General features: G+C 48.6%; 1 protein-coding gene across 1 annotated transcript; it reads left to right on the top strand.

Moving 5' to 3' along the window:
• The first annotated feature begins 302 nt into the window (after positions 1 to 302).
• Ccnd2 (cyclin D2) lies at positions 303 to 23,716 on the top strand. The gene is made up of 5 exons (XM_008825465.2): positions 303 to 796; positions 2,510 to 2,725; positions 5,537 to 5,696; positions 13,564 to 13,712; positions 22,638 to 23,716. The coding sequence occupies exons 1-5, from the start codon at positions 605 to 607 to the stop codon at positions 22,785 to 22,787; spliced, it is 867 nt and encodes a 288-aa protein (XP_008823687.1). The 5' UTR covers positions 303 to 604; the 3' UTR covers positions 22,788 to 23,716.
• The last annotated feature ends 402 nt before the right edge of the window (positions 23,717 to 24,118 follow it).

Genomic DNA, 24,118 nt, shown 5'->3' with positions numbered 1-24,118 from the left:
ATACAAAAGACAGGGAATAAATAGGAATCGGCGGGTTTTGTGGGTTCCCCTATTCCGGGCCCCTGGCGGGGCTGGATTGTGGGAGAGGGCCCGAAGAACTAGGGAGGGGGTTGGGGGGGCGGGGGACTGCGTTTGAAGTTTGGTCGGGCCAGCTGCTGTTCTCCTTAATAACGGCAGGGGAAAGGAGGGAGGGAGAGATTGAAAGAAGGGGAGGGACGCCAGGGGAGGGGAGGGGAGGGGAGGAGGAACCGGAGAGGGGAAGGAGGCTGAGGGAGGAGATCTAACTGCCCTGCCAGCTTGCGTCACAGCCTCTGAGAGAGAAGAGCGAGCTGGGGAGAGCGGGGCAGTTCGGAGGGGAGGACTGGTGCGAGTCAGGCGGCCCTTGTGGCTCTGCTCGCCCACCTTCCACCCGGCCCCTCTTCTTCAGTTTCTCTCCCTCTCTCTCCCTCTCTCCCTCTCTCTTTTCTCTGCCTTTTCTTTTTTTCTTTCTTTCTTTTCCCAAACCCTTGATATAGCCAAAGGAAGGAGGTAAGGGAAGCCCTCCCCCCCCAAAAAAAAAACCAATAAAATTTTTCCAGTCCCGAACGAGTGGTCGCCGGCTGCCATGGAGCTGCTGTGCTGCGAGGTGGACCCGGTCCGCAGGGCCGTGCCCGACCGCAACCTGCTGGACGACCGAGTCCTGCAGAACTTGCTAACTATCGAGGAGCGCTATCTCCCCCAGTGCTCCTACTTCAAGTGCGTGCAGAAGGACATCCAGCCGTACATGCGCAGGATGGTGGCCACCTGGATGCTAGAGGTAAGTGTGTGCGCTACGCTTTCCGGGAGCCGCAGCCGCCTCCTGCAGGGACCCCAAAAGTGAGAGGGGGCGCGATCTCTGAGCCGACCTCCCCTGCGCCCGGTGGCCCCTATCCCTTAGGCGAGACGCGTTTCTGTCCCTTGCTAGACTAATTGTGGGGGGTGGCGGAGGAAAATGTGGGAGAGGCGAAGCTGGGCTGGGGCTGAATGCGGGGGGGGGGGTGACATCCCGCGCGCGCGCCTGGCTGCGAGTGGCTTCCTTGCCTTCCCACCCCCATCCTGACCTGTCTTGCTGCTTTGGGTGCGGCGAAGGAGGTGATAGAAGCATGAAAATCCAAACTCACTGTGAAAGACAGCCACCCCCCTCCAAAAAAAAATGGCTAAGGCAAACTCTGTTCTAGCCTCAGGTCTCCCGCACGTGGTAGGGACTCCGCGTTGGCACATCAGGGAGGGGGAGGAAGAGGCAACAGGGAGGGGAAAGGAGATAAGGGGAATTCAGGAGAGCCCCGAATTGAAAAATGCTCATTGAAAAAACGTGCATTTTAGGGGAACTCAAACCTCTTTACCCTTGCTTGCAATCTTTGCGGAGAGAGCCGGTTGCCCACGTATGCACAGCTCTGGACCTGCGGTGGTTTCGCCATGTTGCTTTGCAAACTCCAGTTGGAAAAACTGGGAAACGTCTCCGCTCCCCCCCAGCACCCCATTATTCCGGCCACCCTCTTTCTCAGCGTGCTCTCTCCCAGCCCCCCAGCTCACCAAGGTTACTTACAGTTTGGTTTCCAAGCTTCCGCGCGGAGATTTGGGTGGGGTAGGAAGGGAGGGAGTAGGTGTGTGTGGAGGTGGGAGTATGGGGTACCCCCAAATGAGAGGGCAGAGTCCCTCATTGCGGGGATTCTCAGATCTATCTCCCTCCCCTAAGTCCTGCACTGTGTTCCTAGTTTCTGCCCTTGTGGGCCGCAGTAGGACACTCCGCAAGTTTCCCCCCAGGATCCAGAACCCCTGGGGTGGAAATACAGACCTTTTTGATACCCGAAACCTCTGTTTCAGGAAGCCTGGAACCTCTTCGGGGTTTTCAGGCTCAAAGGACTTTCCTAGGCTTTTTCCTCGATTTTTAATAATTTTTTGAAGCGGTCCCCCCTCCCCGCCCCGCTCCGGCTCCAGCTGCGGCGGCTGCTGAGCGCTTCCTCCTCCCTCCCCCTCCTTCCCTACCGCTCCCCACCCAGTCCCCCAACAGAGGCCCCTGGGCCGCCGGGGGACCCCCGGACATTTTTTTCAATTGTCGGGAATGATAGAGCAGGGTCTGGGGATCCGAAAGAGACCAAGAAGTAGATCCCCGGAGCCTCCAGAATATTTTTATTGATTTTTTGAAAAGATGACGAAATCCGAAAAAGAGTGAGTTGAGTGCGCAGAGAAGCGAGGAGCCAGAGGGAGCTGAGGGCGACTGCTGTGCTGGGTTTTGCCTCGGGGTTTGGGGGGAACTTTAGTTCACCCCCTTTTTTCAGCTCAGAAGGAATACCCTAGTCCCGAAGGCTTTTCGGTTTTACCGCAGTTTTTCTCACCTTTAATCTTATTACACTTTCTATTCCCCCCTCCCCTCCCCCTCCCCACAAAAAATTAAATTTTCCCTTTTTTGGTCACGGGTTATGCCTTTTCATTCTTCTTCTCCGTTTCTGATACTATTCTTGCCCCCTACTCTGTCCCACTCCCATTATAGGTCTGTGAGGAACAGAAGTGTGAAGAGGAAGTCTTCCCTCTGGCCATGAATTACCTGGACCGTTTCTTGGCGGGGGTTCCCACTCCTAAGACCCATCTTCAGCTCCTGGGTGCAGTCTGCATGTTCCTGGCCTCCAAGCTCAAAGAGACCATCCCACTGACCGCTGAGAAGCTGTGCATCTATACCGACAACTCCGTCAAGCCCCAGGAGCTGCTGGTAATGCTGCCCCTCTCTGTTCCTGCCTGCCCTCTACTAACAATAACTCCTCAACCCACCAGCCACAGATAATCTTAGGATCCGGAATTACCCAGCTACTGACCTTCAGACCTATGAGAAACGTCTCTTTTAGTAAGATATAACTATTCTTTGAGCCCCTACTATGTGCCAGGCCGTGAGCCAAACTTTGAAGCTAGCTGCTTACATAAATAAGATCTATGAAAACCGTGAGGATGAAATTAATTTGAAATCTATGTGGAGGTGTGGAATATTTAACTACCAACCATGTTCACTGAACGCCAAGGAGAACACAGCCTGATCACTCAGGTGATATGAATGTATTTCACATGTTGGACTCTTGTTGTGATATGTCTCCTAAGAGCCTGGAGCTGTTGAAGGTAACATCTTGGAGATCAATAAAGTCTCAAGATACCAACACATACATGGTACCTGAACACTAAATATCAGCACATTGGCTTTTAAGCCAAGTCAGCATTTGGCTTTGTATTGGTGGGTTTTTAGCTCCTAGAGACCATGACCTCTTTACAAATCCCAGAGGGTCCTGTCTTAGCCGAGGTTTTTCTGCCAGAAACCTTTTGCCCACTTTTTTTTTTTTTTCTCCTGCAATTTCCCGCCTAGGACCGCGACCCCACAGTAGTAGAACCCTCTCTTTTCGCTGCTCCTGAGCTCACTCTCAGTGCCTTGCACACCTTTCTCTTGCACTCCCCGTTGCTGGCTGGCAGGGCCTGGGCCTGCAGTCCACAAGGATCAGACTGGCTGCTTGAACAGAACTCTTTGTGAAACGAGCCCTCCTTTCTAGGGGTCTGCTGCCACCTAGTGGTAGACATGTGTAAGGCTGGGGGAGGAATCGCCTAGACTGCAGAGGGGCGTGAAATGACTTCACCTTTGAACTTCTGCCAGATTTCAGCTGCTTCTGGTTTGGTCAGTGAGGCCCCTAAAGGTGCTTTCGACTGGAAGATCTGCTTCCTTTAATAATGGCGCCAGAAGAAGGCTTGTGTTTGCATCCCCCACCACCACCGGAGAAAGAAGGCTGGGAGTCAAGCCATCTCTGTTTTTTGCACAATCTCATTTTATCCCAATTTTCTGCGGAAAGCCAGGGCAGACTCTGAAAGCTGGAAAAAAAAATGATTAGAATTGGAGACCAGCTTGTTTTTCTCGCCAAATACATGAAAAAGAACCTTCCATGTGGCCCCTTTCATTTGACACACTGGTGGATTGGAGATATTTTTTAAGACATCCTAATTTTTCCAGGACCAGCAAATCTACCTTAACTCTCCAAATGAGTCTGCCAGTTCTCCATCTCCCATCTCTTTATCCCAGAGCTGTAGATTCTGGAAGAGCCCTCCTGTTTTACAAAGAAGAAAGCTGAGGCAAGGAGAAGGAAAGTTAACTCACAGGCCACACAGCTAGTTAGTGCTGTGGTCCACCATCTATCCCTGAGCTTAACAAAGCGAAGAGCTATGGAGTTTTTAGGGTAAACCCAAGAATAAGGTCACTGGTTCAGCAGTGTTTGCCTCCTGTGCTTCTGAAAATGACTGAATGCCAGAAATATTTTCCTTCTTGATTGCATTTTCGGGGGAGGAAAAGAAAAGGTCTCACTTTGTAGTCCAGGCTGGCCTCAAACTCTACTGCCTCTGCCTCCCAAGAGTTAGAATCACAGTTTTGCACCCCGAGTCTGGGTCTGGCTCCATTATTTTTTCGAGACAGGGTCTCCCACAGCTGGCCTAGAACTCAGTATGTAGATCAGTCTGGCCTTGATTTTACTGAGATCTGCCTATCTCTGCCTCCTAAATGCTAGGATTAAAGACATGCGCCACCACGCCCAGCTGTGGTTGCATATTTTTAAGGCTTTGTTTTATTTTATTTTTGTCTAGTTCCATTTGAGCACATTTATTTCAAAGAAGGAGAGAAGGGCTGCACTGAGAGGCCTGTATTTTTAAGGCTTTGTTTTATTTTATTTTTGTCTAGTTCCATTTGAGCACAATTTCTCATTTATTTCAAAGAAGGAGAGAAGGGCTGCACTGAGAGGCCTAGAGAAGGTTGCATTGACTGAGCATGTGGCTGAAGGATTTTAGAGCCCTATTTAAGTACCCCCACCTTGCTCCAAATTACTCCCTCTGCAAAATGGGGATGCAAGTGACCACCCTGGCCCTTCAGTCATGATGACAGAGGCCTATGAAACATTTAGGGGAAAGGGCTGAGTCTCACATCTCCAAGACTTCTGCATGATGTGTCAAAGAGGAAAGTTTTAGCAGCAGAGAGAAAAATGGCACTTTTTGGCACCAAGTAAAGGCCAGCTAATTGGTTGCCAAGGAGTTGGGCCAAGGAAGCTTATTTTGTACAGCATCTGCATGCATCATTTTTTCGTGAGAAGTAAAAAGACTATTAGCCCAGTGATAGAGACATATACAATAAATTATTGCCACAGGGCCACAATGACCTTGCCCATATCTTACTGTAGTCCCAACTTTCTGGGTGGGCAGGCAGCAGCATTCTGTGGAAGTCCCGGTTGGGTGGGCGGGGGTAGCAAGAGAGGAAAAGAATTAGAAGAAAGAGACTTGGCAGCTGTTACCTGGCCTGGGATTATTTTCAGTGGAGCCTGACATTTGTAGCATGAGAAAAGCCGTCACCAACTTCAAAGCATTAGGGCACAGTGACAAATGGGTCCCCCTTACAATGGAGCAGCGGAGTCCTAATGAGCATCATTAAAGCAGGTCTGGACCCCATCCCCTAGCCCAGCCCCCAAGTCAGCCTATGGATTTTATAGTGGTCTGCCCTCTTCCTCACCAGGAGTGGGAACTAGTGGTGCTGGGCAAACTGAAGTGGAATCTGGCTGCCGTCACCCCTCACGACTTCGTTGAACACATCCTTCGAAAGCTGCCCCAGCAGAAAGAGAAGTTGTCTCTGATCCGCAAGCACGCACAGACCTTCATCGCTCTGTGTGCTACTGGTGAGCACACAGGCTCAAGCTAAGGGAGGCAGAAGGTGGTGGGTGGGTGTGTACACAAGGGGGCCTGGGTAATCAAGGCCTAGGTTTTATTCCTGACTTATTTGCTCCATATCAGAACTGGATTTTTCTCTCTCTTTTTCTGTTTTACTCATAAGTGCTTTATGAGGACAGGTGTGGTAAGGAAAAAAAAATTAGTGCCTGTTAAAATATTCTTTATGATGTCTAAAGTGCTCTTTGAAGGTTATATACACTACTCATTGGTTGGGTTTAAATCTTTAATCTTTTGACAAAAAGGATGGCTCGGAGATAAGCCCAAGAGGAAAGTTAAGGGAGTGGGGGCAAGTATAGGTTAAAGGAACAATGTCATGATAAATATCCTGCCTGCCCAGATAAATGGAAAGGGAGAGGAAAGGAATTCTTTTCACTGAAGAACATTTATTACCTTCTTTTCCCTCTGCTAAGGGAGTAAACCTGTTTGGCTTTGAGCAAGGATTCACTTTATGAGCCCTGTTTTTTTTCCTGTACCCTCCCGCTTGTAGCTGTGTTTGGATTTTTATTTAATATTTTTATTTTTACGTGTATGAGTGTATAGCCTGCATGTGTGTAAGTGCACCCATGTCATACAATGCCAGAGGAGGTCAGAAGAGAGTGACGGATCCCCTGAACTGGAGTTAGGGACGGTTGTTGGGTGCCATGTGGGTGCTGGGAATCAAACACCCCCCCACCCATCCCCACCCCCAGTCCTCTGCAAGAGTAATCAGTGCTCTTAACTGCTGAGCCACCTCTCCCACCCCTGTTTGTTTGGTTTTGTTTGTTGGTTGGTTGGTTTTTGTTTTCGTCTTTTTGAGACAGGCTTTCCCTGTAGTCCTAATTTGCCTGAAACTGTAGACCAGGCTGACCTTGGACTCATAAAGGTCCCCCTGCCTCTGCCTCCCAAGTGCTGTGATAAAAGGCCACCACCCCCAGCCCCTGTTTGAATTTTTACTTCGGTATTTAACACAGCAGTTACAACAGGGTTTTTTTCATGTCCAAAACTTTTCTTCTGCCCTGGGGATCATACTATTGATACATGGTTGTTATTGGCCTACCACTGGGGAGAAGACTCCAGAACCTTTAGAATCCAGGGGACCAGTGTCAGGAGTTCTATTTTCAGAATCAAAAACATTAGGCAAAGAAAGAACTATTTGTGGACTGCAGCTCAAATTCTCCCCAGGGTAGTTGAACTGTGCAGGTGGGACAAGGGGGTTGACTTTTTAATACCTTGTATTTACTTGGGAGTCTGTCTACTCTGGAGCTGATTATGTAAGGGGCTTCCTGCGTGATCAAAAGGTCAGGCTTTGTTACTTGGCACTGAGTGACCTTGAGCTAACTGCTTAACCTCTCTGAAATTCAGGTTCATCTGCAAAACAAGCCTGTTGATCATCCAGTAGTTAGGATAATTAGAATCACAATGACACGGTGCACCAGGCAAGAGTTTTGGCAAGAGTTTTGTAAACCCTATGTGCTGTACTTATTGAAAATGCAGGGTTTCTAACCCCATCAACTCTGATTTAAACTGTCCTGGTTTTGGTGGATGTGGCAACTTGGCTTTCCCCAATCTGTCCTGCAGGACACAAGCTCTATCTGTGCTGGCTTGAGTATAGGATTCCACTTTGGAGATCAGGGGACAGGTTTGCTGGTTTCCTTTAGTTCTGCCCTTCAGGACCTGGATTACATCTCAGGATGTGCCTGAACTCCTTGGTGGTGTCAGCTGCCCTTCCTGCAGATGGACGGACAGCCAGATGGACCCCAAGAGCCTCTACTGCCTTTGGACAGTCATTCTTTCACTTCTTGCCCTTCTGTCTGGGCTGAGCTATAGAAGTCAGTCCTTCATTGACCTGTTATTTTGTCTTGCAGCCTTGCAGTCCTTTTCATGATTCACTGTAGGGGAAGGGTAAGCCAGCCTTTTCTCTCTGGCCCTAGGAACAGCAGATCCCCTGACCCTAAGTTCCCCATCACCCAGCTGGTAATGGCCAGAGTCCCACTTTGACCTCGTCTCTTAGCTGACAGGTTTTTGGAGGTTCTGTTCACCCTCCTTCTTCCTTCCTGACATTGCATGGGGTAGGGTATGGGTGCTAGCTGGAATTACCCAGCCATGGGCAGATCCCCCAATTCTGTATAGGCCATAGGCCCATTCTCTAATAGTGGGGATCCCATCCCCCACTCTTGGCCTTCTTGCATAGATCCTTAGGGCAGCTGCCAACTTTGGGGCCATAATAGGGAGCCTGGGATTCAGGAACTGAGGATAGAGATCCACGGGGAAGTGGAGGCAGTCAGGGAGACTGTTTTGGGGGACATTGACCTCCCTTTGGCTAGGGAGTAGGAAGGCTAAGAAAAAGCACACCTCCACATAAGAACCAAGGGCCAAGTAAGGACTCTGAGGCATGGGATAGTCAAAGGAGGGGAGGGCTTCAAGCCTCCTGGGCCTGACTCAGGCCCTCCTGTCTCCCCTAGTCTGCACTTAAGCTCTTGTAAGTGACTGAACTTTGGAACCCTGATTTAGGGAGGCTTGGGCAAGCAGCCAGGCAGTTGGCTGGATAGCTCCAGCAGCAAGGCCTGCTTACTGACAGCCCTCCTGAGGATATGAACTTCCGCCTTTTGGGCCAGGGTCTGGTGAACCCAAGAATGCCCAAGATACTGGAATAGCAGGCTTGAAGAGACTGAGGACCTAAGGTGGGAGGGAGGGGGAGGGGCCACCCCTTCAGCCAGGATTGGCCCTCCTGCCTACATGGGCTCCCTATTTAACCCCAGTTCAACCTGGGAGCTGAGGAAGCACCTGTAGCCAGGGTCTTGGGGGGGGGGACCACAAGGGTGAGGGGTTGGGGGAAGAGTCCCTGAAGAGATGGTGGGTAGCCCGCCCTGGAGCTATGTGAGTAGTTTGTGGGAAAAGCCAGTTGTGAAAGATCTGGCAGTGGCTCTGGGTGTATGTGTGTGTGTGTGTGTGAAAGGGGAAGGGAAAGTGGGGAGCACAGAGGCTGTGGGAGGGAGGAGTAGCTGACCAGCAGTCTTCTTTTATGGGGCTCTGGGGTAAGGTTGGTGGCAGGGCAGAGAGGTGCCCTTCTTCCCTGTCCAGCCCACAGTGGCTTCTTGGGGAGAGGTGGCCACAGACTGCCTGATGTTGCTCTCCCAGTGGGAGGCTTTGTGTGAGGTAAGAAGTCCTTCCAAAGACCAGTTCCTGGTGCTGCATTCCTGCCCAGAGCTTTTGGTGCCAGTATGCAGAACCAGACTTAGTCCTTAGTCCTGACCTGACATAGCACAATAGTTGGGACAAGAAGGCCACTTGAAATGACCAGAATCACACTGGGTGCAGAGACTGTGTGATTCTAGTTACTTTCAAAGAGCCAGTAACATCAAGTTTGAACTTGGCCCCAGGGACCCTGCATCCTGCTATTTCTACACTGGAAACCCATCTGTGGCTGCTGTACCCAGTTGTTTATGTTACCTGCCACCCCAAGGCTCAGTCCCAGGGTTGACAATAACCCTTTTTGCTTTCCCATTCTTCCCTAAAGGTGTTTCATTGATTTCCAGCCCCAAATTGTAGCCAGATTGTGGTGACTCTGTGAAGTCCAAGGACTTAACCCTTGATCTAGAAAGGGAACTAAGCCTCTGTGGTTGCTGGGAAGAGAGAGGGGAACCCACACTTCCACCTGGAGTCTTCGAACTGTACCCATAGAGCAGTCATGGGGCCTAAAGGAGGAAGTGACATGTTAAACTGGAGTTGTTTGTAGCCTTGTGGGACAACAGTATGAGTGACAGGCTATCTCACTTCCCATTTGGCTAGAAGGTGAATGAGCACCTTTCTCCAGCCATGCCCTTCCTTTCCTCCTTCAGACTTAAATTAACCTTTGGGGTTAAATACTCACTAGCAGTTACTGTCTTGCCCTACTAGGACAGGTTATGCTGAGCCCTTTCTGGGGTGGCAGGTGAACGTGTGCTGAATGACATCATTGGTGTCATTCCCTGGCCAATGAGCACCCTGGATCTGGCACTTTAAACTTGCCCCTAAGTACAGCTTCCAGGAGAGGCAGAATCAGAGAGGCTTGTTACTGGGTCTCTTTGCCTGCAAAACAGACATCTTCTTCCCCCTAGTGGTGAACAAGAGTAACACAGCCACTCCAAGGCTTTTAGTTAGAGTAATCAGCCCTAAACTTGGTTTTAAAGCTCTATTAGCATAGAACTCTCTTTCTAGTGCCTTCATACCAAGAAGTGCAGATTCCAAATTGATGGATGCAAAGTACTTCTGGCGCTTCTGTAGATTAGGGACCCCCACCGGATGCCCAGTGGCTCCTATGGCCTTCTTGGGAGTTCGGGAATTGCCACAGGGACCAACAGCCTGCAGGTGTTGTGGATGGAACTGGAACCCAGGTAGTTGGCTCTTCAGACTGTTCTTCGTGTGTGTGTGAGTCGAATTTGAAGAGTGTTCAATGTCTGGTTTCACCAGGCTCCCGAACCAAAGTTCAAAAGTCTCCTTAACCTGAGGCCCAACACTTGGAGTGAGGGAGTCACTGCACATCCGAATCTGAATGAATATGGGCTGCACTGGGAAGACAGCTGCTGCCTCCTGCCTTCCATTCATGGTGTGCTCTTAAGACTCCCCTGTGGGGCCTCAGTTTCTCCCATTCCTGACAAAGCAACAAGGGACTTTGGGGATTCAATTAGGTCATTTCTGGGACACATACCCAAGTGGATAGTGAGAGATTCTCCTAGAAGCACAGAGCCCTTATTCTTTGTGGTTTTCAGCATGCCCAGCCTGCTCTCTACATCCGCTTGTTGCTCAGGGATGCTGGGCGCCTTTCCCCCACCCCTGCAAGGCAGAGTCAGCAGCCATCAGAACCACCCTTCACAATCCCACAGGAAGTTCCAACGGTGAGAGCAGTGGAGGGGTAAGGAGAGAGCTGGTGACTGGCTTTGCTTGTTCACCCTGAGCCAGGTACTGTGCCTGGGCTAGTAATAGTGTGGATTATTTTAGTTAGTCCTCAGGACAACACAATGAGGAAGGTGGAATTGTTTTCTTTTTTACAGGTGAGAAAAGATTCTTTTGAAGTTAGCCATGTACAATGCATCATGGTAGGTTGTATTCTCTAATGAATTGGTACCCCAGTCTTAGGAAACTGGCATCATCTTTGTAGGGATCATGTACCTGCTCAACCCTAAGACACTCCACATATCCCTGCTGGCTCCACATGCTAACCCATATGCTAGAAGTGGGGCTGCAGAACTAGACGGGGATGCATCTGCTTGCTGATCTGAAGCCTGTGCACAAGGAAGGGAAGGCTGGGACACTTCCCTGCCCCTTCCTAGCCAAATTCTCTCACCCAAGTGTTCTGTGGGCCCAGGGCCACCGGCTGGCTGCCTCCTCTGTGTTAATGAATGTCACAGGGGGAGCTAACGAGGTTATTGGGCAGAGAAACACCCTCTTGTCGCCCACAGAGACCTACAGCAGAGTGACAGGCAGGGAGGCTGGCTTCATCACATCAGCCGTGAGGATAGACAAGACACAGGCAGGGCTGGTGGCCAGCAGGAGTTGGGTGAAGCCCCATAATATATGGCCCTCGGGAAGGGAAAAAAGCCAAAGAGAGACAGACAGACGGCCGGACCTACCCCATGTTCCTGGGATTAAGCTGAGGTGGGAGAGGAAGTGTGCACGCATGGTTCAGTAATTCATGGAGAGTCTAAGAACACTGAGGCCCAGTGCTGGGGCGTTGGGCTCACCTCTCAAAACTCTTTTGATATGACATGTGATAGAGTATTGGATGGAAGAAGAGGGGATTCCAGGTCACCCTGCGCTGTGTACGTTCAGTCTCTTTCATCCCTCTATATACTCTGCTTTCTGCCTCCACATGCAGTTCCCACTTCTCCATGCACTGGATCCGTTGGTGTCTTACTACAGTTAGACTCCATACACTGGAAGGTTGGCTCCATGTTGCAATATGTCATCTCTGTAATTGGTTAGTCCAAGGCAGGGACAAGGGCAAGACCAACTTGCAGAATTCTCAACATCAGAGCCCTACTTGTGGGCACCTCATGTGGTTGATGCACATGTTAAATACACATAACAGGCAACACATGCCTATTTTCAGTTGTAGCAAGTGGCAGCTGTCACAGGAGTCCACTGTGGTGGTCTTGTCCCCCTTCTCATGGAACCAGCAGCAGTTACTAGATCCTAGTCACCGCCCCCCGTTAGGAAATCAGAAGTTAATGAGTTTGGCATCCCAGACTGACCCCTCTGCTTAGACTTGAAACCTCTATCTTTGCTCTTAGAAAATGTGAGTGTGGGGGCTGGAGAGATGGCTCAGTGGTTAAGAGCACTGACTGCTCTTGCAGAGGAACTGGGTTCGATTCCCAGCACCCACATGGTGGCTAACAACCGTCTGTAACTCTAGTTCCAGGGGAATCTGACACCCTCTTCTGACCTCCACAGACATTGCAGGACATGAGTACACTTACACACATGCAGGCAATGCACTCATACACATGAAATAATTTTTTTTAATTTTATTTTTATTTTATGTGTATGCGTGTATTGCCTGCATGTAGGTTAGTGCACCCATGTCATGCAATGCCCTCAAGAACAACCAGTATTCTTAATTGCTGAGCCATCTTTCCAGCCCCAATAAAATATTTTTTAAAAGAAAGCAGGAGTGTGATTAGGATACAAAGGTCAGTCTTTTGGGCTTGGTTAAAGCCCCTGATACTCTGAAGACTTTATTTTGTTTCAGCTTTTTGAGACAGGGTCTCCCTGTAGCCCCAGCTGGCCTGGAACTCCCTGTGTAGACCAGGCTAACCTCTATCTCACAGAGATCCATCTGCCTTTGACTCCCAAGTGGCGGGATTAAAGGCATGCACTACCATGCCCAGCATTCTGAAGAATCTTAACATGGGGATAGAAGTTGAGAGTTATATGAACTTGACCCCTGTTCATCCCATCTCCTGAATTATAGTGTCTTTAATTTATATATATATATGTGTGTGTGTGTGTGTGTGTGTGTGTGTGTGTGTGTGTGTATTTATAAAATGTATTCACATATCGGGGCTGGAGAGATCGCTCAACAGTTAAGAGCACTGACTGCTCTTACAGAGGACCCGGGTTTGATTCCCAGCACCCACATGGTGGCTACAAACCGTTCTTACCCCAGTTCCAGGGGAATCCGAAGCCCTCTTCTGACCTCCGATATTGCACGACATGGGTACACTCATATGTGGAGGCAATACACTCATACACATAAAATAAAAATAATAAAGAAAATATTTTTTAAGTCTTCATATATATATAGTTTGTTGTCTGGGCTTACAGCAGTTCTTGATGTCTAGCCACAAAATAGGGCAATATCCTATTGAGAATGTCACTCATAAAATTTCCTATGATTCTCCTTTCCTTCTACTTTCTCCTCCTTCAGACATAGGAAGCAGTGGTTATCCCACCTGGGGAGTACATGGAGTACTTAGCCTGTGCAGTCCCACACCTCCTCAGCTCTGTTCCACGGTTACCTCTGGTAGATACCACATCTCACTCATCTTACTGCCCCCACCAGGGCCAAGATAGTACCTGGCATGTGGCGGCTTCTAAAGTGATGTGGTACTTGGAACACGCAGGACCCTGAGCCCTCTTTTCCCTCAGTCTCCCATGTAAAATTGGGACTAGCCCTAGTTGGCAGAATAATAGTTTTCTGTAGAGGAAGGAGTCAAGGGTGGCAGTTGAAAGTGCGGGTGGAACCAGGTGTCCCTGGGGCAGCCAACTCTCACCTTCCAACCTTTTGGTAATCTGCAGGCTGACCTGCTGCAGGCCCCAGCTTCTTTCTGTGTCTGACCTGCCTCTTGTGCCTTGCAGACTTCAAGTTTGCCATGTACCCGCCATCGATGATCGCAACTGGAAGTGTGGGAGCAGCCATCTGTGGGCTCCAGCAGGACGAGGAAGTGAACGCACTCACATGCGATGCCCTCACCGAGCTGCTGGCCAAGATCACCCACACTGATGTGGTAGGTAGCAGCCACCTTGAGCCGAAACCAAGTGTCTTTCCTCCATTCCAGGAAGGACTGTTAGTTTATGATGGTGGAGCAGAGAGATTTTTCTTGGTGTCTCTCTCTTTGAAGATCAGCATTTAAGGCTGTATAAAATTCAGCAGGGTGACACCTCCCCCCAAGGATGGGTGTGTCTGTTACTGATGATTGAACCCAGGCCCTTGGGCATGCTAGGCAATCATTTTACCACTGAGCTACATCACTGCCTCTTTTCTAAATTTTATTGAAAGACGGGGTTTCCCTGAGTTGCCCAGGGTGGCTTTGAACTTATGATCCTCCTTCCTCAGCCTCTCTCCAGTAGCTGAAATTACAGGTGTGCATCACCATATCTGGCTTCCTCTAACAGTTTTTGTTTATTTGTTTTGCTTTGTTTCCATTATTTTTGGTCTTTTTGAGCTCCTTGTAGCCCCAGCTAACCTGGAACTCACTATGTCGACCAGGTTGGCCTTGAACTCACAGAGATCCGCTTGCCTCTGCCTCCCGAGTGCTGGGATTAAAGGTGTGCGCCACCACGCCTGGCTTTTCCTCCAAAGGCTTTGAAAGCCTCTGTGCCTTAAAATATGGCTAGACCTCAACAAGCTGATATGGGGGGAAGGTTGTTGACTGATTTTCCTCTGTGGTGTGGGCTTCATGTCCATTTATGTACACATTGTAAAGCCTCTGATGTGCCATGGAGAGCATCCAGGTCTAGCTCACTACCCTCTGAGGCGGGAAGGCACAGAGAGGGGACAGCTAGAGCTGGGCAGTGGCTGTAGGAGAGGAAGCAGATTCAAGAGTTGATCTTGTGTATGTGGTGCCTCCACCTGTCAGCCTCTCCACAGGTCCTGTCTCGTGCTTTCTTTTGCTCAGTGTTGTGATGGATGAAAACGCATGCAAAGATAAAGTGTAATGCAAATTTAAGAAGCTATTATTAGCTGTAGACTTTTTCCATTCCCCGTGGAAGGCCCTGGGGCTGCTGCTTCTGGCTGCCAGAATTCAGAGCTCCTTAGCAAGGAGGCTTTGAGATGGACCAGGATCCAGTGAGGCCCTCGATTGTACAAGCTAAGACACTATAGTCCAGCCAGGATGGCTTCGAGAAGCCAGACAGGCTGTGCCTGCATTTTGTCTGGGCAGCAGAGAAGGGAAAAGGGGCATGCAGTGGCAGAACTGGGACTCAAACCTCTGAGCTCCAAAGCCTGGAAACTTGGCACGCAGCCGTGCTGTGGGTCCTGGGAGCTTTGTGTTTACAAAAGGCCATATGGGTGCTGGGCATCGAACTCAGGTCAGCAGGATTTGTGGCAAGTACTTTACTCACTGAGCCATCTCACCAGCCCCAATTCCTTGTTTCTGCAAGAGACCTGTGCTGTGTTTCTTAATTTGAGCTGTAGCTTCAAGCTTGATTCTCACTGTGGACCCAAGACTCAACCTTGTAGTAGTAAAATCCATATAAATGGGGGCTGGAGAGGTGACTCATCAGTTAAGAGCACTGGCTGCTCTTGCAGACCCCAGTTCAGTTTCCAACACCCATATGGCAGCTAACAACCATCTGTAACTCCAGTTCCAGGGGATCCGACACCCTCGTCTGGCTTCTGTGGGGACTGCACCACAGGGTTGCTTTTACGTACATGCAGGCAAAACACCCATGCTCATAAACGGCAGCTTCCTGGTGCTGAATCGCCTTCCCTCCGTCAGCTTGTGTTTTCTGAAGAGCTGTGGTATACAGTGAAGGTGAACGAGAAGGCTGAAGTCTAGGGTGCACTTGTGTTCCTAGTGTTCAGAGGGAGTGTTGCTTTCTGAGCTGTGTCCGCCACTTCCAGAAGGGGAACATGGCGCATTTGGATCACTCCGCCATTCGCTTCTGGAAGTACTTAGGATGCTAGTCATTGCAGACACTAGGCATGAGCAAAGTCTGTCCCCAGGCACCATACTGGGTGCTGGAGTGAATAGGTAAAGTATGGAAAATAACTTAGCAATTAATCAAGAAGGGTATAGTATGTGAAATCTTCACAAGATCACAGATTAATGCCTGAATGCAAACTAATATGTTCTGAGCTTTAAAGTAATTTTTGTTGTATGTGTATGAGTAAGTCCACCCTTGTCTTGCAGTGCCCACCAGGCCAGAAGAGGGCATTGATCACGTGGAACTGGAATTATGGACAGTTGTTAGCTGCCATGTAGTTGCTGGGAACTCAACCCAGGTCCTCCACAATAACAGTGCTCTTAACTGCTGAGTCACCTCTCCGGCCCCATTGTGTTCTGAACTTTAAAGAGATCTAATATAAAGTTTAAGCAGAGTAAAAGATAAAGGTCTTAGAACAGAGAAACAAAATGTGGTATATCCATGCAATGGAATATTATCTAGTCTTTAAAAAGAAACATCATTCTGATAAACACACAGTTGAGTTAGGCCTTGAAAGCATTGTGCTAAGTGCAATAAGCTAGATGCAGAAGGACAAGTACTGTATGAGGAGACTACGGTGGTCAAGTTCATAGATACAGAAGATGGAATTGAGGTTCCCAGTGCCTGAGAGGAAAGAGTGGGGAGTCTATTAAATGTGCAGAGTTTCAGGTTGCGAGATGGAGAGTTCTGGACATGACACAACAGTATGGATGTGCTTAGCATCAGCACTTGAAAATGGTAAAAATGGTCCATTTTATCCCACATTATATTTTACCACTGTATGTATACATATACCACATACATGTAAAATGGTGGTAAATGTGTTGGGCTGCACTTAGAGAAGATAAAACCACACCCTGGTCCACCTTGTTCCCCTTGTAACAGAGGCCAAGAACACCTGACAGCTGACCAGGAGTCCTTGAGGTCCACCTTGTTCTCCACAATTTTTCCAGACCCAGGTGTTCCCCTCCCACTCATGGATGGTCTGGGATCTGACTCCAAAGCAGGTCCCCAGGACTGACACAGCCAAATTAGTTTCTCCAGCTCACTGGTCAGCAGGAGATGGGTGGGATCTGAGGAACCCACATGGCTGTGAAAAAGCGGTCTTTGTTTTTCCATCTGGTTGCCAAAATAAACCGGAACGCTCCATTCCAATGAGAAAGCTGAGTGGGAAGCCTGGGTTTTACAGGGAGGGAAGACTCAGAGGGTGGTGGATTTCCAGTACTTTCTCCTTCAAGCTGTAAGAGTTGCTAAAAACAGACACTAGTCAGGGAGGCAGGCTGGCTCTTGGGGAGCTCCTACCCTACCCAGGCTTCCGTTGTCAAGGGTGAGTTTGGGAGCAGGGAGCAACTATCCCAGGCCCTCGAAGAATCAGGGTTCCTCTTCCGTCCCCTCGGCACTGGGTCATGCTTTGGGCCAGCATTTACCTCACTCTTTTAGGACCTCTTGAATAAGATCCACTTGGACTTGGCTTTTTATCTTAAGCCCCTGGCAGTCATCGGGTAGTGAGGCTGGAGAGAGGAAAGAAAGGAGGAAGGAAGGGAGGAATGAAGGACAAAGGGCAGGCACATGGATTTCCAGTGTGCCTCTCAGTTGGGATTTGTGGAAAAATATCTATGGATCATCTATCTGGTTATCAACATTTTAAGCATTATATGTCAGAATTTATCTTAGAGAAAGTCATTTGACTTTTCATACTCAATCACACACTTTAATTACGGGGTAAAAATGATGACTAGGGTGAGGCTCAGTGGTAGAGCACTTGCCTAACATGTGCAAAGCTAATCCCTAACACTGAGAAAAAGAGAGAGAATAGAATAGAGAATATAGAATATAGAGAATATAGAGAATATAGCTCCCAGGCTATAAAGATGTTTCTGGAAGCTATTTAACAGAACATCTGTTAGTTTAACTCTAGTCATCTAGTCAGTTGGTTCTGTCCAGTTTACATCAGAGACACTCAAGAATATTCCCCCCTTCATTTATGATCCTGGTTGTCAGTGAGCAATTATAAAACAACTAACTCTACAGTGAAGGAGTCTCACTTTGGACCCCAAGTTCTCACAGGGTTCCCAAGCACCTTGTTTGTCTCCCCCTTAGCTCAAAGCATGTTTCCCCAGCCACATCTGTGACTGATGGAGCCTTCACTGGGCTTTATAGTGTCAGAAACCCTGGGAAGCATTGCTGGAAGGCAGGCTGGGGGGTGGGGAGGTGGGCTAGAGCTGGAGCCACCTCCTCCCCATTTCTCGCCGGCCTCATTTGGTATGCAAGGAAACAGCCAAACAGCCTGTGAAGAAAGGAAGAATGAGATAGTTTCCTAAGTTGTCTCTGCCTGAGTTGGCCGCGGTCTAGGGCTTATTCAACCCTTTGTCCCCCTGTTGAGTGCAGTGCGTGTGTGGTGATAATGGAATGATGCAGTTACACTGAGGGCTAATGGTAGGAGTTCCGTGGGCCCATTCATGGAAGCAGTGGAGGGTGCAGGGCGAGGAGCTCGAGCCAGCAAGTGGAGGAAGTCGGGGGCTGCCCGTAAGGAGCTGGAGATCACAGCCGCTGCTGTCACGGCTCCCGGGCTGGGGGGCGGGGGGCTATCATCAGAGGAGTTGGAGGGCTGCCCGACCTCCAGCACAGTGGAGTGCCACCTGTCCGGGCTGACAGACTAGCATTATGGCTTCCCTTTTAATCAGCTTAATTTGGGGCATCTTAACACAATCCCTGATGCATTTAGGAGGCTGCCACAAAACTGAGGTCCCAGAGCCCTTGCCCATCACATGCTCGTTGCATCTTTTCATCGGGGGCACTGTTGTCATGGCACACACGCCCCCACACACAGTCACTTGGGCTAGGTCTTACTTTCTGAAGATTCTCTGTCCCATATGCCTTTTCTTCTTCACCCTGAAAGAAGCAGAGATGCAGAAGGAGAATGTTCTCAAATTGGAGACCTGCTTTGATGAACTGCTGTCCTTCAAGAACAAGCACTCCAGCTCCCCAGGCTCTAGAACCCTGACTGGAAAATGACAATCTTTGCCTGTTTCATCTCTGCAGGCTTCTCACACCTCCAAATGCATTGCTGTTTATTAAGATGTCACCTGCTAATCTTGACCCTTTGGAAATAGTCTTAACTAACCTGTAGCCTCCTGGCTGTGTTGGGGGCAGGGTTCTACCTTCCTTCAGATCACCTACCGGTCCCCTGCCCCTTATATCCTGCCACCCACTGCTCTGTGTAAGAATAGGAATCTGCAGTTTGGAAATACACTGTGGCTCCCTTATGATAGGAGACACAGTCTCACTGTAACCCTGCTGGCTGGCCTTGAACTCACAGAGATCTACCTACCTATGCCTCCTGAGTGCTAGGATTAGCCTAGCACTAGCAATAGTTGTTTTCTCTCTTGCTTTCTGTCAGCTAGCTCACAGAAAGTTTATTCCTCCTCTAGGGGCCAAGAAGGGTTCTCATAAGGCTAAGGGAGGGTGTTATTAAGCCGGGAGGATTGATTGTTGTCTGAAGGGCACTATGGCAGATTTCTCCACTTGCTGTGAGTAGCGTATTCAGACCAGACGTTCACCATGGTTTACACAAGCTTTCAATCTGGCGGAACTGGGTCTGAGTTACCCTAGTTGAAAGTTAAGCTGATAATTGACAACTTGTAAGGAAATAGAAGCTGAAGGATGGTTGGGAAGAGACCTCAGACACGTTTGGCATCCTACTGTGACCCAAGGCTGGTCTAGAAGTAAGCAGGGGATGGGGTTGCATCATTCCTGTGCTAACTACATTAGTCTTTTTCTCTCTTCCAAGTGAGAGGAATCACAGGTGAAGGCTCATCCAGAGTCCGCAATGATTTGGATTGCAATTAAAATAAAAGACTACACATTTTGTATGAACTTTATGGATCTTCCTCTATTGCACAGGAATAGCCTGTGCACCTGCCCTCATCTGGAACATGTGTGACCTTCCACATGTGTCATCTTGAGTCTCATGGCTCTGAATCCAGTAGAAGCAACTACCAGATGGGTCCTATCCTTCCTGTAGGGTTTTCTCAGAGCTGTCCCTTTAAAGTCTTGTCCTGCTGGAAAGAGGGACTGACTAACAGCAAGAGTAGGGACACTGGTGATCTTGAAGCCGAGCTCTGAAATTTTCTGAAGTCTGATCTCCAAGGACCATCCTGCCTGCATGTTAGTTAATGCACTGGGACCACAGAGTCCTGCGGTGGCCATGCCAAGATGTGAAAACCCATATACCCTTGCCCTGGGGCCAGACTAGAGAGCCCACGAGCCAGAGAAGTTGTGTGGACTTGACCAAAATGTACCAGGTTTCTTGGTGGAGAACAAGGTCTTCATGTAGATTTCATCAGAAAGTATTCCCCAAGTGGTCTTACCTTGAAAGATACCTCATCGCTTACATAGGGTCTCACTATGCAGGCTGGCTTCAAACTCAATCCTCCTGCCTTAGCCTCTTGAGGATTAGGATTATAGGAGTGTGCCTCCATGCCTGGCTTCTTTTTCAATTTAATGGCTCACAATTCTCCTGACCCTCACCACAGCCCCAGCCTCACACTCACACACACACTCATCCTCTCTCTCCCTCTCTCTCTCTCTCTCTCTCTCTCTCTCTCTCTCCCCCCCCCTCCCTCTCACCTTATGCCTCCAGGTAGGATTTGTCTTCTGTGGCCAGGTACCAGTCAGAGGCAAGTATTTGGCTGCCGTCTATGATATGAATATGTTCCCATTCATTCTTCCTCCTTCCAGGAAAAACTTAAACATATCTTTCAATAGCTGCTAAAGGGCTCGTACAGCAGAGGGGCATCAAACATTTAACTTCTAGATCTGACTGGTTATTCTCCTCGAGGGAATAAGAGAAAGAAGGAAGGGAGGAAGGGAGGAAGGGAGGAAGGGAGGAAGGGAGGAAGGGAGGAAGGGAAAAGAAAATAGTGGAGGGTATCTGGGGGCAGGTGGATGCAAGCTGACACTGCAGGTCCAGAGTCTCAACCCCTGGCCACTGGGGTAAGCATCTCCTTACACCATGATCTAGGGTGGAAACGGACATGCTCTACCACCACAAACTGCCCAGAAGAACAAAGGCAGCCCTTTGCACAGTTCAGATGGAGCAAGAGCCGTGCATTCTGTCTTCAGTGGCAAGAGTGACCGAGTTAGGCTCTCCATCCCTCTTTGTCACAGGATCTTGCTATGGGACAACCCACCACAGTACTGACTATATTCAATGTTGGCCTTGTCCTCTGCCCTGAAATTAGCTTTGAATCAGCATTTCAGATTACAAGGCTTTAATGTTTGCAGATACCTTCTGCTGATAAGCCCCTAGAAACATGTTTTTACTTCAACACCAAGCAAGCCATGACCTTGAAGCCAATGCTGATGAATTGGCCTTGTAGGAAGAACATGGTAAAAAATGAGAACAGGAGATGGTGAGACCCAAATTTCTAATCAATAACAAGGGTGGAGGATGTGAGTGGAAGACTCCATAGACGAGAGTGAGAGGTACTGGGATCCAGTCCCTGACTTGACATTGATGAAGTCATTATGGTGGGATCACCCGCTCAGCAAAGCTGGACCACCTCAGTCTTGCTCCAGACTTCCTAGGAGCAGACCCAGGGCATACACCTCACCAGCCTTGGGTAATTGCTAATCTGTACCTTACTTTTAAAGTAATCTAAGCTGGGCGTGGTTGTACACCTCCAATCCCAGGTATTTAAAAGGCTGAGTCGGGAGGATCCTTTGATCAAGGCCAACCTAAGCCAGTCTCCAAATCCAAAGAATCCTTCCAAATTCCAGGACAGAAGCATTACCAGACATAGTAAATATTGATCATCTATTAAGCGACTACCTAACACTTCATTTTTACAGATGGAGAAACTGAGATTAGAATTCAGTAACATAGCTGTGACCTCCAAGCGTGGAGTGTGCAACCAACACTCGTCCTCCTTTCCATCATTCTGAGATCCTGGGGGACATTTCATTTCTGCCCTTTGCCTTGGGTCTGCTGTCATTCCTCATCTTAATTTTCATGAAGAGTTTGAAACATGGAGCCGGTGAGAGATAGGAATGAAAGCATAGAGGTGTGTGCAGGGGGATAGGAATGGAAACTTTGCTCCTCTGTAGTTAACGCCAACTTTATTTTAGGTCTTTGGAAAATAATCTTCATGCTTAGCAAAATAGCAGCCTCTAGGTGGTGAGACGTGCCCAGTGAAACAAACAAAAGGGATGTGTATATCACGCTGTGGACAGGCACGGGGATTCAAGGTAGCATACTTTCCATGTGCACAGGCTGCTTCAGAGAACAAGTCAGCCCCTCGGAGGAGACTGAAACAGCACTACAGAACAGTTTCCTTAGCTCCTAGCCTAAGCCGCAGTCCCATCCAGTGACAGCCGTAACTTCCTGTCACATTCCATGTCTCCCAGCTAATAGAAGCTTCTGCCTGAGGCAGACTCACTCTGGATTTTCCCTACCAAATATAGACTAATAAAAGCAACACTGCAAATTCTTGCTTATTCCCAAATTGGACAAGCTCGAGTATCCAGAGTTCTGTAAGCATTCTGTACTGTATTTTTGTGAAATGAGTTAGAGGGTGGTAAACAGGTAGAAAATGGAGGTATTTTTAGTTTCTGCATGCTTAAAGCAGTTAAGCTTCTTTCTTTTTACCAAGTCCTTGGCTAACATAGCAGCACCTTACAGGAGACCATCCCTCTCTGTGACACCTCCCACTTTATCCAGGCAGAAAGCATCCATTTGGCCCCTTGGTGATTATGCAAAGACGATCTGTGACTGAACCATCTTCCAGGTCAATGTTTTTCAGAATAGGAAATGCCTGTGTTTTGACCTGCCCACTTCCATGCACTGAGGTTCCATGGTTTTTAACAACATCCTGCCTGCACATTCACTTCTGCTGGGAAGTGAGCATGAGGCAGTGGGAGTTGGACTGTGTCTGTCTTCAGGAGGTGCTCTGTGCCTCGGCATACATACCCTAATAGCTACTGTCTGGACCCCTCTTTTCCAGGATTGTCTCAAAGCCTGCCAGGAGCAGATCGAGGCTGTCCTGCTCAACAGCTTGCAGCAGTTCCGTCAGGAGCAGCGTGAAGGCTCCAAGTCCGAGGAGGAACTGGACCAAGCCACGACCCCTACAGACGTGCGGGACATTGACCTGTGAGGGTGCCGTTCCGGGCCTGTGAGAGAGGCGCATTTGTCATCTGCTCTCTCCCTTCTCTCTGGTTATGTTTTGTTCTTTGTGTTTTAGGATGAAACTTTAAAAAAAAAATCTGCCCCCATCTAGATCATATTTAAAGGTCTTTTAGAAGTGAGAGAAAAAAGGTCCTATAAAAACAGAATAATTCAAAGCGTTTGGTGCCTATTGAAAGTACAACATAAGGGAATCCCTTGTATATGCGAACAGTTATTGTGTGGTGATGTTAAAGTCATAGTAAAATGCTTAAAGGAAAACCTAGCTAGAGAGTATGTATGCCTGCAATATGGGAACAAATTAGAAGAGACTGTTGTCTGTGCTTATGAACTAGAGCATACACCCCTTTTAGTAGACTGCAAGGAACTATGTACGCCAATCACAGCATGATTAGATTGCAAAGCAACGAACTCAAAAAGAAATGAGAAACAAGGAGGGACATGCTTGGGGAGGGAGCACAAAACAACCTGTCAATACAACTGAACCATTGTGGATGTAAGGAGTACCTTCACGCCTAGCCACGTGTTTCTAAGACTGAGCACAGTGGGGTCTCTACCTTCCACACTCAGGCTGTCTGCAGTAGCTGCTATCTAAGGGAGATGTGTTTTGCTAGACACAGGTGATTGGCTCCTGGGTCTCATGTTTGGTGACTTTGTGCTTCTTCCCAATATGGTTCATTGTAGACACACCCAACTGTTCTCTAATAGAGGGACTTAGCTACAGGCCATAACCAAAACTCATCTGAAATGGGGGCAGATGGAGACCACAGGTGGGATCTGAAATGAATCTTCCCTTGTAATGAAAGAGTGTGGGGTGACCTTGAATCCCTTATTAGGAAAAACTTAATTTCTGGTGCTGATTGGCAGGTCTGGTCCACAGTTTAGCATTGTTATAAACCATTCCATTTGAAAAGCACTTTGAAAAATTGTTGGGGGGGGTAGATGGGATGGTTTATGCAAATCATGCTGAATACTCGTCCATCCCTTCCCTGCCTGTCCCCTTCGGTTACTATTCATTTCATTTCCGGTACATAGTTCTGGTCTCCTTACCAGGACTAAGACAGCTCCTTGCTGACAATTCCCATCACAGCATTTCTCAGAAAAATGTAAAAACAAAGGTCGGAAACCATTCCGATGACATACAAGGATTGAATCTCCATTTATTCTTGCTTCCTTTGGACATGGGAAGAAAAGTTACTGCTGGAGCAAAGGCTAAACATCAGGTGTGGCATTTCGTCCCCTTTCTGTTTTTCTGTTAATTTTATTGCAAAGTTGTATTCAGCGTACTTGAAGCTCTTTCCT

This window comes from Nannospalax galili, unplaced genomic scaffold (assembly GCF_000622305.1).
Source record: "Nannospalax galili isolate Female #2095 unplaced genomic scaffold, S.galili_v1.0 scaffold589, whole genome shotgun sequence".
Classification (NCBI taxonomy): domain Eukaryota; kingdom Metazoa; phylum Chordata; class Mammalia; order Rodentia; family Spalacidae; genus Nannospalax; species Nannospalax galili.
Note: the sequence above shows the minus strand (reverse complement) of the source record. Positions and strands in the feature narration are given on the sequence as shown.